The sequence below is a fragment of the Nannobrachium achirus genome (genome assembly GCF_963921795.1).
Source record: "Nannobrachium achirus genome assembly, chromosome: 16".
In the NCBI taxonomy this organism is placed as follows: domain Eukaryota; kingdom Metazoa; phylum Chordata; class Actinopteri; order Myctophiformes; family Myctophidae; genus Nannobrachium; species Nannobrachium achirus.
In genome coordinates this window covers 18,201,329-18,215,516 of record NC_137823.1, presented here as the reverse complement: position 1 = coordinate 18,215,516, position 14,188 = coordinate 18,201,329, and the positions used below count along the sequence as shown (strand labels likewise).

General features: G+C 43.5%; 1 protein-coding gene across 1 annotated transcript; it reads left to right on the top strand.

Moving 5' to 3' along the window:
• Positions 1-4,217: 4,217 nt before the first annotated feature.
• LOC308300851 (photoreceptor outer segment membrane glycoprotein 2-like) lies at positions 4,218-13,130 on the top strand (the record flags this gene model as incomplete). The annotated part of the gene is made up of 5 exons (XM_080744748.1): positions 4,218-4,343; positions 5,032-5,332; positions 6,538-6,691; positions 7,614-7,860; positions 12,879-13,130. 5 exons carry the CDS (start codon positions 4,218-4,220, stop codon positions 13,128-13,130), a joined length of 1,080 nt encoding a protein of 359 aa, XP_080600874.1.
• Positions 13,131-14,188: the final 1,058 nt, after the last annotated feature.

Below are 14,188 nucleotides of genomic sequence, written 5' to 3'. Positions count from 1 at the left end.
TCTTTTTTATGTCCAATGCATTTGTGATTAAGTTCATAGACTAAGAAGTAACATAAGTAAAATAAGAACCTTTACATGCATTTGAAATTAAATAAAAAAATATTTTTCAGGATACCAATTAAAAACTAGCAAAAATAGCAGATCTACAATCTCAAAACGTGTCGCACTGCGACCTCTGGAGTGTGTGTGAAAATATAGTGGCCCTTTCCAGCATCAAAGTTGCCCACCCCTATATTAGGTTATGTGTCAAACAGAAATGTAATTGTCAAAGACAAAAACAAATTTAAATCGTTAATCACAATTATTTGAGTGACAATTCATCTGCTAAATGTCATAATCGTGGCAGCCCGAATAGAAATAGCCGATCTGTGTGACAATGTAGTAGGACGAAGTAGGGTATATTAATTTACAAACAAAACATTAAATGTTCAAGTAGGCCTACTGAATGGAGATGGTTTCTGCCCGACAGCAACATCATAATGCATGGTATTTGGTTAACATTTCATCGCCAAAAAATATTATTACCAGTAAACTCTATAGCCTGGTGTCTTCTCTGGGTGTTTCTAGCTCAGTGGTGCTCCTCAACCTTTTCAGGCCGCGATCCCCAAAATAATCATATTTGAACTGTGGCGACCCCCCCACCCTGACGAGCACTGAGGGGCCTTTTCCACCAGCAAAGAACCGGTTCTGGTTCTTTCTCCCGCCTATGGGATGAACCAGAGGAGTGCTTTTCCACTGAGAACCGGAGTTGGTTCCGAACCGTAAAAGTTGGTTCGGAACCGGAACCACAGAATCCTTGGTTTTTGTGGTTCCGGTTCAGTCTGGTGGAAACGCAAGCCGTTTCGCAAGAACGAACCAAGGTTCCCAAGAAAGTTGAACCGGCACTGGTTCTGGAACGTATCGGTTATTTGCCGGTGGAAAAGGCCCCTAAGAGTTGAAGCATTACATTTTGTATAACACGATTCTACTTTGAAAATAGCCGATCTACACGCTCACAACGCCTTGTTGTGAGCATGTAGATCGTCTGTTTTCACTATTTCTGCTTCTAATATTTGACAATTTGGCCAATGTTTAATTTGTCATTTTAGAAATGTGCAGATACCCTTTACACTTACCCCTTGTGTTGGTTTGTTTGCTGGTGCGGCTGTTGAGAGAGAAAACAATGTTAATCATCTGGGGGCCCCCCCACAAAATAATGTGGGGACCCCCCTGGGGGTCCTGACTAGGGTTGCCACCTTTCAGAAATTGAAATAAGGAACACCTCTTCCGGGCACGCGGTGCGTGCGTTCCGTGCGCGTGGCACAGCCGCCGGCCGGCGAAAAAATGCAGTCCCAAACCCATGAAATGCATAGAATAGTTATAACTATAACACACAACATGGTATAACCTATATTGTTTTGCAGTTTGAAGTGGCCAATTGTTTCTAAAATATGAATAAGTTAATTTTGTATGAAATAAAGCAATGTATGAATGATTTGAACCTGGCTCTTGTATTGGGTCACTTGGTGGTCAGTAAAGAGAAGGTAGTCAAGAAACCATTAAGTCATATACTTAAAGTTTAAAGTGCTTTATTAGCAACGAAGATTAAACATTTTTTACTTTAGGCTGAATAGGCTTCACTAGCCTGAACCTGAGCATAGCCTAGTTTAAAGTGCTTTATTAGCAATGAACATTGAACATTTTTACTTTAGGCCAGGGGTAGGCAACCTTAGGCACGGGTGGCAACATTGGCACAGGGAAGAGTGATCACCGGCACTGGTAGAAGTGTGAGAGAGAGGATTTCTATTTTAAAAACAAATCTTTTTTTTTTTTTACGTGGTCAATTAAATGAAGTTAGCTCATTTATAGCAAATAACATCTTGCACAAAATGTTACATTCATTAAAACTCTGAACTCTGACTGTGGAGGGAGTATGAATAAACAGTCAACCATAATTAGTCTATGAAATAGCCTAGCTCACTGGTTCCCAAACACTGAGTTCATTGGTTCCTTTATCACTACCCTGTTTTTAATTATTAGCCTATTGTAATTGTAATATCAAAACATCTTTAAAAATCCCATGAATTAAAAAATATATATTAATTATTTTCCCTTGTTGAAAATTAGAAAACAAATGTCTAAGAAGTGGTGAAAATAACCAATCTACAAGCTCATAATGATGTGAGCTTGTTGATCTGCTATTTTCACTAGTTTGAGAAAGTCTGTGAAAATGTCTCATTTCTTTTTTGTGTCATGGCATGGGCTAAATGTTTGGGAACCACTCAGGCTACTACTGACATGATGACATCTTAAATTATAAATAAGGACATCTTAACATGACATGAATGACATCTCAAATCATAAATAAGGTCAATATGTCCCATACAGAATCAATCTCAGGAGCTGTTTCAGGTATGAAGAACTGCGACACCGCTCTCTGGGTCTGCTGTGTTCTTATATTTCGGGAATGTGTTTCTCCTCTCTCATGCTGTCTGATATCAGACACTCCACCATGTGATACAGAGAACGTTCGCCGACATACTCTGCAGTTCGCTTTATAAACGTCTTCACTGACGCTGTCAAGCCACGGGTTTGTTTCTTCCCACTCGCGTCTGTACCTTTGTAGGCGTCTGTCCTTTTTTTGAGGCGGTGGAGTATTGAATTCAGGCGACATTTTTAAAGCGCGCGGTGTGCCTGATCTGCCTGGTGTAAGGAGGAAGTTCGACTGTAACTAGGCAACGGTGATTGACAGCGACATGCAGTGCATATGCAGACAGGGGCCGGGCTATAGCGGAGAGGAGAGGAGAGGAGAGGAGAGCGTATACAGCCGCAGCGACTTTTGCTGTCTTTTCCTGTGTTTTATTTCATTAATTATTGTTAAATTCTGTGTTGAGGTTTGTGTGACAGACCTTTATGGGGCATTTGGTTAAATACGGAACAAACCGCGTTCCGTATTGGTTCAATACGGAACGCATCTTTTAATTGTCCAATACGGAACGATTCCGTATTATACGGAACGGGTGGCAACCCTAGTCCTGACCCACAGGTTGAGAACCACTGTTTCTAGCTGACCTGGGGCTGAAAATATCCAAATGACCTCTGTAATCAGCTTAGAGTACGCTCACTGCCACATGGAGACTCATTCACACCGTACACTCACTATAATACCCTGCTACACACCGCCCAGTACAACCAGTATGCTACTGAATGCCACTGGGAGCTGACCAGTACAACCACAGTCTGATAACGTTGGGAGCTGTCCAGTAAAACCACAGTCTTATACTGTTGAACTTCGAGCTGATCATTACATAACCACAGTCTGACAGCTGACCAGTACAACCAGAAGCTTCTACACTTGTACTGGGAGCTGACCATGCAGTACAACCACAGTCTGATACTGTTGGGAGGGTAAAATCTAGATATTTATATACAGTATGTCTCATTAGTTCGACTAAGGGTTAGGGTTATAGGTTTAGACATAGTTTTACTAAGGTTAGGGTTAGGGTTTGGGTTAGGTTTAGGCATAGTAGCATTCACCAGGTTTAGGGTTAGGGTTAACCAGGTTAACATTCACCAGATTTGCATCCACCAACATCAGCAGGTTAGCATTTCACCAGGTTATCATGCACCAATGTCGAACTATAATGGAACATCGAACAAATGTACCTGTCGCAATATCAACAGGCTCCCTGTTGGGAGCTTTCCAGTAAAACCACAGTCTGATATGGTGGGAGCTGACCAGTACAACCACAATCTAATAATGTTGTACTTGGAGATGACCAGTACAACCACAGTCTTCTAATGTTGTACTAGGAGATGACCAGTACAACCACAGTCTTCTAATGTTGTACTAGGAGATGACCAGTACAACCACAGTCTTCTAATGTTGTACTGGGAGCTGACCAGTACAACCACAGTCTTCTAATGTTGTACTGGGAGATGACCAGTACAACCACAGTCTTCTAATGTTGTACTGGGAGATGACAACCACAGTCTTCTAATGTTGTACTGGGAGCTGACCAGTACAACCACAGTCTAATCATTTTGGTCACTGGTATTGGAACTACTTTCTGTCGCCCCATGGATTCTCATTTTCACCGTCCTCCCCTCTGTATCCTAAACAGTTTTTTGTCCCTCCGGGCTACGCTATACTGCTTCCTGCCTGAAGCTCTGTGATTGGATGAGAAGGCGGCGGCGGGGAAAACACGGCCGCCAAGCGACGGCGAGGCGAGCCAGGCATGGCGGTGGGCAAGGTGACGTTCACGCGGGCAGAGCGCGACCGGCTGGCCCAGGCGCTGTGGCTGCTCAACTGGATCTCTGTGGTGACCGGGGTGGTGCTCTTCAGCCTGGGCCTCTTCCTCAAGGTCAGCTCTATAGGGACAGGACGATATGAACATTTCATAATGTCACGATTATGGTGATTATCGCGATTTACAATATTAACGTGATAATCAAAACATCCCCAAAATCCATCATCCTGGGGCGGGAACATATTACAAAAAATATAGCCGATCTATACACGCTTGTAGATTGGCTACTTTTTGGCAAAGAGATTTGGTAGATATATATATATAAAAAAGACTATCAAGTACGTTATTTACAAGTCAATTTTACCAATTATAAAGGGTTTAAGTGGAACTGGATATGCAGCTTGGAAAATAAAAGGTGAATCCCAGTGCATAACGGAGGATGACTTCGCGATAAATTAAATCTCCACGATATGATTATCATAGGTGCTTTTTATCAAGATAAACGATAATAGCGATTATCTTCCCATCCCTATCAGCTCCGGAAAGCAGTGGTGGGAAAACTACTCAAACTTGAATAATTGAAGTACTTGTAAAAGTATCAATACTAGTAAAAGTCCGGAATTCAAAATGTGCTTGAGTAAAAGTACAAATGGTATTGGCATCAAAATGTACTTAAAGTACCAAAAGTTAAAGTACTCTATTATACAGAATGTCCCATTCCAAGTTTTCAAATGTATAAAAATCGTTTGAAAATAGCAGATCTACAAGCTCACAATGTGTTCTTCCACCACCGCTGCTCCAGGTGGAGATCCAGAAGCGTCAGGAGGTGATGTCGGACCAGGGCATCTTGTACGTGCCTCACATGCTCATCTCCACGGGCGTGGTGGCGTGCTGCATCAACTTCCTGGGCGGGAAGATCTGCTTCGACTGCGCCGACTCCACCCGCTTCCTGCGCTGGAAGATGCTCATGCTGCCTTACATCGCCGTCACCTTCGTCTTTACCTTCTGCGTCCTGCTGGGGGCGCTCATGTGCTACAGCATACGGAGCCAGCTGGAGGAGTCGTTGTTCCTGGGGCTCCGCAACGCCATGCGCTACTACAAAGGTCAGAGTCTGGCAGAACCAAGGTTATTGTAGTTGATTATTAAGAAATAGCGTGGAAATAGCGGGAAAGGAACTGGTAGGAATAACGCGTTCCTTCCACGCGCTACGTCCAACCGGGGAAACTCTCTCCTGTCAGGTGAAAAGAAGCAACTTGCGCTCCTCATGCATAGAAGGAAGCATGAGGTCAGTCCGTTGTCTCCCCAGGTTGGCAGAGGGAGTGTAGCGCCCAGGATTACATTAGATAATTGACACCGGGTGAAAAATGGGTTACAACATCGTGGGATAAAAAATAAAATAGATGGCTGTGTTGACTCTGAACTTCAGTGGACCAACACAAGATATGCAATTGAGCAATGCTGGTTTTGCTCCACACTTAGACATGTAAAATGTAATTATTTATTCTAGTAAACACGTGGAATGTAGTTATTTTTCTATTAAACATGTAGAATCTAGTTATTTATTCTATTAAACACATGCAAAATGTAGTTATTTGTTGAAACCATTGGCATATACTGTATGTGTAGTACCTCTGCTTTGTCAGAAGATGGAGCACTTTCCTAACAGCATACTGATGTAGTATCTGATTGGTTGTTTATTTTCCAAATTATGCAAACGTTTGTTTGTTTCCCATAAATAAATAAATAAACAAGGTTGATGCTACACCAGTGGTTCTCAATGTGGGGTCCGGGGACCCCCAGGGGTCCTTGAGGGGTTCCAGGGGGTCCTCTGCTAGACGATTGATTAGTGGAGTTAGAAACAGGTCTAAATTAAACAAATGGGGGGTCCATGGTCTAATGCACATCAGAACTGCAGGGGTCCTTGAAATTCAAAATGTTGAGAGTCACTATATGAGAACGAGTGACCAATGGAAAGTGACCTTCAGTGGAAAGAGAAGGCGCCAGGACTGAACGGGTACAGGGAGCACTCAGGTGAATTCATCCGGCAAGGGGCTTCTGCCAGATGCCACCACGCCTTGCATGCAGCAGCCCAACCCACTAGTCCCTTTGAGTGGCAGTCGGTCGCAAAAGCAGTCCCCACAACACTATTTACTATTCTGGCCCCCTTTACAACTTGAACAATAACTTTACTTTATCGTCAAAAAAGATAAGTTGTCTGCGGCTGACAGAAAAATAGTCGCACAAGCAGGATGCAAACCCGGGAGGTGTGGATTGGGAGTCTAAAGTAGTTTTTCCCCATCTCATATAGACACAGACATTCCGGGGAGGTGCTTTCTGAAGAGGACCGTGGACATACTGCAGATGCAGTTTGAATGCTGTGGGAACAGCGGCTACAAGGACTGGCTGTCCATCCAGTGGATCAGCAGCAGATACCTGGACCTCAGTGACAACCTGGTCCAAGAGTGAGTATAGATATGGACCTCAGTGACAACCTGGTCCAAGAGTGAGTATCCTGGACCTCAGTAAAAACCTGGTCCAAGAGTGAGTATAGATACCTGGACCTCAGTGACAACCTGGTCTAAGAGTGAGTAGATACCTGGACCTTAGTGACAACCTGGTCCAAGAGTGAGTTCTCATTCCCCATGGAGTCTGCTTTGGGTGCAGTCAGTGGTGTAAAGCACTGCTTCTCAACCTCTTCAGGCCGCGACCCCCAAAATAATCATATTCTAACTGGGGACCCCCACACCCTGACGAGCACTAAGAGTTGAGGAATTACATTTTGTATAACACGGTTCTATTGTGAAAATAGCAGATCTACATGCTCACAACGCCTTGTGTTGCGAGGTGTTGTGAGCATGTACTGTAGATCAGCTATTTTCACAATTTCTGGCTCTAATATTTGACCAATGATTCATTTGTCCTTTTATAGGTATTAAAAAGTCCTTCAATTGTCACTTTGTAAATGTGCATATACCCTCTATAGGTTACACTTAAACTTTATGTTGGTTTGTTTACTGTTGAGTGAGAAAACAATGTTGCACACTAAGTAATAATCTGGGCACCCAACAAAATAATTTGGGGAAAATCTCGATAGTCCGAGATCCCATTAGTCCGAGTAAGGTTAGGGTTAGGGTTAGGGTTAGCATTCACCAGCATCGGACTCAGCAAGTTATTATTCACCAGCATCGGCAGGTTAGCATTCACCAGCCTCAGACTAATGGGACCTCAAACTAATGGGTTAGGGTTAATGGGTTAGCTACGCACCCATGTTAAATGACTTCCAATTTAGGTCTGTTTCGTTTGTCACAGCACAGTAGCTATTGTAGTGCCAACCTACTGTTTATGAATTAAACGTGTCTCTTGTCTGTCTGTCTGTCTGTCCAGTCGTCTCCATAGCAACGTGGCGGGTCAGTATTTGATGGACGGCGTTCCGTTCAGCTGCTGCAGCACCTACTCGCCCCGCCCCTGCATCCAGCAGCAGGTCACCAATAACTCCGCCCACTACAACTACCACCACCAATCGGAGCGGCTCAACCTGTGGAGGCGGGGCTGTCGGCAGGCGCTGCTGGACCACTACACTGGAATCATGCAGTCCATCGGCTTCATCGTCTCCATCATCTGGCTGTTTGAGGTACTGCAGGTGTAGTTCAACTAATAGCAATGTAACTGTACTAGCGTTCCCACACCCACCAGGTCATTAAGTATGCCTGGTTGCCAGGTGGGTGGTGACCCAGCTGAAGTTAGCCACACCCACAGTGTTGGGTGTATGGTAAAAGGGGAGGGGTTCATTTTTACTATGGCATTAACTCAGTGTTTTTCAGTTGGGCCTTTTGACTCAGAGGCTTTCAGCTTTCAGGAAGTAACCAAAAATACACAGGGAAGACACATTTGCACATTATAACCCCACCTGGGGGTCTACTAGAGCAGTGTTTCCCAACCTTTTTTCTGCCAGGGCACACTTTTCATAGCCAAAAGATCCCAGGGCACACCTAGATATACGGTGGCTATTTCAAAATGTTTGCCTCTTTCTTATATTATTTTACAATTTTGCCAATGTTTCTATTCGTCTGTCATTCAATGTTATATGAGATACTTAAATGGTTTCCTGTGGAAATAAGCTTAGTCTTTTCATGGATCTCCTTTTAGTAGACCTTGTACCAGTGAACTGTACCGTCATGAAACTGTACCTTTTCCTATGCAAACTTCTAATAAAGTCTTCAATCAATCAATCAAACCAATTTTATAGTTTGTTGAGTTTTTTGATGCACTAATGTTTTTTTCCTTTTCTTTCTTGAGATATTAAAAAGGTTTTAAAAGTTCTTCAATTTTCAAAGGGAACACCAACACATCTCAAAGGGCACACCAAAGGTCCACGGCACAGTGGTTGAGAAACACTGTACTAGAGTAATGTTAACTCCAGTCCATAGACACATACAAAACTGAAAAACTACAAAACTATGGCATCACCTCTTTAAAGATGGGGTGCCATGATGAAAAGTGTACAGAAAGAGTTAAAAATATAGCTGCAAGCAGCGATAAAGTGGCCAAGGTAGAAAAAGTAGGAAAGCAAAAAAGCATCAAGGGAAAGCAAAAAAGAAATCAAAGAAAAACTAGAAGCAGTGTTCTTCCGAACAGGTCTCCAGCAGGTCAGGTGTTTTTTTTTTGGCCTAGTGGTGACTATAATAGGCCAAAGTCAAAAGGGTACCACGTGTTCTTTGGCCTTTCACGGCAATCGGACGCTGCATGCGGGATTTGAGGCATTTTGTTCCAAAAATGGGTTTTGCAAAAATTGACCCGCTGGTGGCGCTATAACAGGCCAATGTGAGAAGGATGGCATCTGTTCCTTGGCCTAGTGGGAATGTGCGTGCAGAATCTCACACAAATAGCAGGCTGCGTTTGAGACATTTTCTTCAAAAAGGAGCAATCCTGCAAACCTTGGAATTCAATGTTAGCCAATTAGATAGAATATGATATTGGACAAATCCGTCATGATTACATCACTGTAGAGATACTGTGTGCCCATTTGTGTGATTATCGGATAAAATCTGAAGGAGTAATATTGAAGAATGCGTTTTCGGCCTTCTGGTGGCGCTATAAATGACAGAGACTCTGCCGATTTTACACTAATCGGCATAGTTATTGGTAAAAGCACAAATTGACCTCTACACAACATGTATGCAAAAGACTATATGCAACAGACATAAAATAGTTCCAAAGAACTCCTCAAGGTTTTAACTCAATATCTTTATTTTCCAACTTTTTCATTAGTTGTCTTTGTTGAAGAGTTGGTCATCAGGTTGTAAACCTTCAAAACAGAAGGTTAACAACCTAGCCATTTTCAGGCATGTCTTTTAAATCACAATGTTTTCAAATAATTCAAGTAGTAAACGTCTTCAAATAAAGTTTTTAAACATTAAGTATTGTGAAGTCTGAACCCAAAACATGAAATAAAGTTCTTCCCAAAACCGGGGCTTTTAACTCAAAATATGATTCTTTCCAGAACTTAACAAACAGGGGTTACATTCGAAACATATGTTTCACAGTATGCCGTTGCTTCCATTAACACATGCCATTTCTCTTCCAAGACTCAGATGCAGCTCCTAATTTGCCTACAATGGGAACAGATAGAACCACCATTAGCAATGTGGCAAAATACAGAGCAAATGTGCGACAGAGGAGAACATAGTGGAGTTTTGCTTACTGCTCGATGGAAGAGTCCCTTCGAGAGCCAGCTACACAGTGAAGCAGAGCTCGGTGGTTAAGAGCAAAAACATTTGGATTGCCTGACTCGGAGAAGCTGTGTTGCGGCCAGGTGCTGACAAATCAAACTGATTGCAACAAGCAGCCATCTTAGCTGCTGCATTCTGGGAAATGTAGTTTTTCTGAAAACCAAACTAAGCCATCAGTTAGATTTAGTTCACATGCACGCACGCACGCACGCACGCACGCACACACACACACACACACACACACACACACACACACACACACACACACACACACACACACACACACACACACACCTGTGCCTAACCATTCTGCATTAGAGGTGGGATTTATGGCTCTTTGAAGTGAGACAGTACCATCGCATCGATCTGGCTCACTAAGAGAGCCGTTCAAAAGACTGGCTCATTTGGCTCCTTGTATATTTATATATTTTTAAGAAGAATTTGTTTAAACATGAATCCACAAGGTGGCACCACATTCCTCTGCTGACAGTTGAGATCACAATTTAGTATTTACCCTTTTCATAAAATGTGTGTGTAAATTAAGCTACCTTGACTTTTGTTATTCATAAAACACCAAAAAAAACAAGCAGGCAACAATGAACTCGCTCCTCCACTTGTTCTCTCTCTCTCACTCACTCACTGTACTCAGTCAGTACTCAGTGGAGTAGCAAGGAGATGTTGAATTGGGGGGAGGGGGTCTCCCCCCCAAATGAACGGCTCTCTACTGCGCGAACCGGATCCCAACGTTCACTTCAAAGAGCCGTTCAAAAGATTCGATTCGTTCGCGAACGTCCCAGCTCTATTCTGCATCTAGCCTAAGGCCCAGATCATGGGAAAACCCTACTCACGTCAGGGTGGGGGGTCCCCAGTTCAAATATGATTCTTTTTGGTTTCAGTGATATTTGGACTTACCCTCTACGGTAGTTCATCATGAAAATTTTACTTTGCATGTATGTTTTAGAGGCAGAAGAATAATTTGCATGAAACTTGCAATGTTGATTGAATTATTAAAAAAGCATGTTTCAATTTAAAAAAAAAACGATCTGACAGATCTTTAGATATTGGTCCAAAGTTCATGTAAAAAAAGTTCCGTGCACGTGACGCGAAAGTTCCGGAATAAAAGCGGGTTTAAGTGTTTTACAAACTGCTCAAAATTGCGGAAAATCTAAGGGCGGAGCTTACTTAACAAAGACAAAGATGTCTTCCGCTTGAGTCAAGGCACGCGTGTAAGCAAGTTGCATGTCTTCAAACGAAACGAGGCATGACTTATGCCCCTTTAAAGTTTGAGTTTTCAAACGCTTCGTATAGCGCCCCCCTTTGGCCAATTGGAGTAAGATTGCTTTCAGTGATATTTGGAATAACCCTCTACATATTTGCCAAATGCCATGAACGTGTCACTTTGCATGTATGATTTAGAGGCAGAAGAATAATTTGCATAAAACTGCAACATTGAGTGAATTATTAAAAAATAACGTTTCGCTTTAAAGAAAATCCGCCTAACTTCTCAGACCGTATTGGTCCAAAGTTCATGTAAAAAAAGTTTCGCGCACGTTACGCGAAAATCCCAGGAGGAGATACATTTTGACTGTTTTTCATATAATTCAAAATTGTGGGAGAAGTAAAGGTCAGAGGTCAAAAGTCAGAGCGTAAAAGTTGTTCGGCATGAGGAGACGCATAAGTGTATACAGGTTTCATTGCTGTACCTGAAACAGGGCATGAGCTACACCTGTTCAAAGTTGGCATTTTTCAAAGGCTTCCTACAGCGCCACCCTTTGTCCGATTGTTGCGAGCTTCGCGTTTTAAGCGTTTGGCATAGTCCTCTGCCATACTGCCGAGTTTCGTAAAAAGCGACTGCACGGTCTAGCTGCTAGAGCAAAAGTGGCGGAATAATAATAGTGCTGAAGTCCAATATCAATGAGTGGCCTTTTGCCACTTCGTGGCCTTGGCCACTAATTAGGTTGTTATGTGGCCACACCCACCAGTTCATTAAGTATGCCTGGTTGTCATGTGGGTGGTGACCCAGCCACACCCAGTGTTGGGTGAATGGTAAAAGGGGGAGGGGATGATTATTGCGACCGTAGGTCGCACTTACTACAGAAAGCTCCACCAGGTGTCCGTGCGTCCGTCAGTCAGTCCGTCACACGTCAGACGTCACACTTTTGCCCTGCTCATATCTCCGCAACCGTTGCCCCGATCCATGCCAGATTTTGCACACACACTCCTTACCTGCCAAACTACAACCTCCAAGGACCCCCGGAGTTCCAGGGACCCCCAGGTCCCTGGGGGACCCCCAGGTGTAAAAAACAAACAAACAAATGTGCAAAAATGACCAAATGACCACCCCCACGGGGCTGCTCACGGGGAATTCCCGGGGACCACCCACTCCTGCTACTCCAGAACGGATGCAAAAGTGGTGGCGCCCCCAGTGGAGGACCCCCTCCACTGCAGCTCACATAAAATGCCCTAACTCGGCCTAGGAGCGTCCGGGAGAGCCGGGGCCGGTACCTATTCGTCCGCCAAGGCAACGCGGAGACCCCACCCCTCATTTCTCACATGGCCCTCTTCTAGCGAGACCTACGGTCGCTTAACTCCCGATTAGGGAGTCTTACTGGTATGATGTCACTCTATATCTGTGTTTTTGGATCGGCACTTTTGACCCACAAGGTGACAGCCTCCAGGAAGAAATACAAAATACAAAGGGAATACATAATTGCTCACAACAACCACACCAGGGGGGTCTAATGAAATACTGTCCAACCTCCTAGACACATGAAAACCAGAAAAAGTACAAAACTATGGCACCACCTCTTTAAGTTAAAAAATAAAGTTTTCATGAGCCAATGAATATTGCAGTTTCATGATAAACATACAATAATCACTACCGTCGCAATAACCGTATCTTCCTCTGCCCTGCATGCAGCTGTTGGTGCTGACAGGCGTGCGCTACCTGCAGACGGCCATGGAGAATGTGGTGCGTCTGGGCGGGGACCCCGAGTCCCAGGCCGACGGCTGGATCCTAGAGAACAGCCTGGCGGAGACGGCCCGCGCCAACCTCAACGTCATCAAGAGCCTGGGCAAGTGCTACCAGGTGGACGAGGACCCCAACATCAACGTGCCCAACCCGGGACCCTCCCCGCAGGAAGTGCCTTCTGGACAGCAGCCTCTGGTCTGATGACCAGCGAGCGACCCATTAAGACCATTCAGAATGGGTACACATTATTGTGTATCATTATTTTATGCTTTAACTATTGAAAAATAGCAGATATACAAGCTCACAGCAGCTTGTAGATCTGCTATTTTTGAAAAATCGTGGAAATTTGAATTTTGACCCGATTCTATAAGTGTCTTTTGAATCCTTCTGAGGTTTTTTGAAAAACCCTTTGTTTCTATGTCAGCAATCTAGCCAGCCATCGTCAAAGAAAAGATCCTTTTCACTTAACTGGAGCTCAGTTGGTCTGTTCTTGAGAGACTACTATGTCAGTGGTTCTCAAACCTTTTCATGTTAAGGACCCCCAAACTTATATTTATTTGGCCACGGACCCCCATCTCAAAATATCTAGTTCCAGGGACCCCCCAGTAGCAAAATTTTAGTTACAAACGTTCGCTTTAAAAATACATATATTCAAAGATTTGCACACATTTTCATGACTTTTTCAAAATTAGTAGATCTACAAGCTTGTATATCTGCTATTTTTCAATAGCTAAAGCATTCACTAATTCTAGGCCTAAATGGGTTAAGACCAGAGCACCCGATTCTACAAATGTCTTCTAAATCCTAATTCCCAGACCTGTTTGTTTTGAGGAGTGCTTGTTTCGGTTCTCTCAACATCCTGTGTGGTAAATGGTAAATGGTGCACTTAAATAGTAACTTTATCCAGAGAGTGCATTACATTCACCCATTCACACACATTCATACACTGATGACAGAGGAAACCATGCAAGGCACCAACCTGCTCACCGGGAGCAACTAGGGGTTCAGAGTCTTGCTCAAGGACTCTTCGACATTAACTCTGGCGGAGCCCAGGATCGAACTGAGAATCCTTCGGGAACCCTCTGTGGTCTAATGACGGTTTCTCTACCCCTGAGCCACTGAAAAGTTTTATATTCAATACAAGAAATCTAAACTTTATGTTTAATCCTGACCTAGCTGAAAATGACCTTGTGCCAAACAAGATGGACGACAGGAGGAGGTTGCTTCAGTAGGTGTGTGTGTTTTTTTTTTTTTTATGT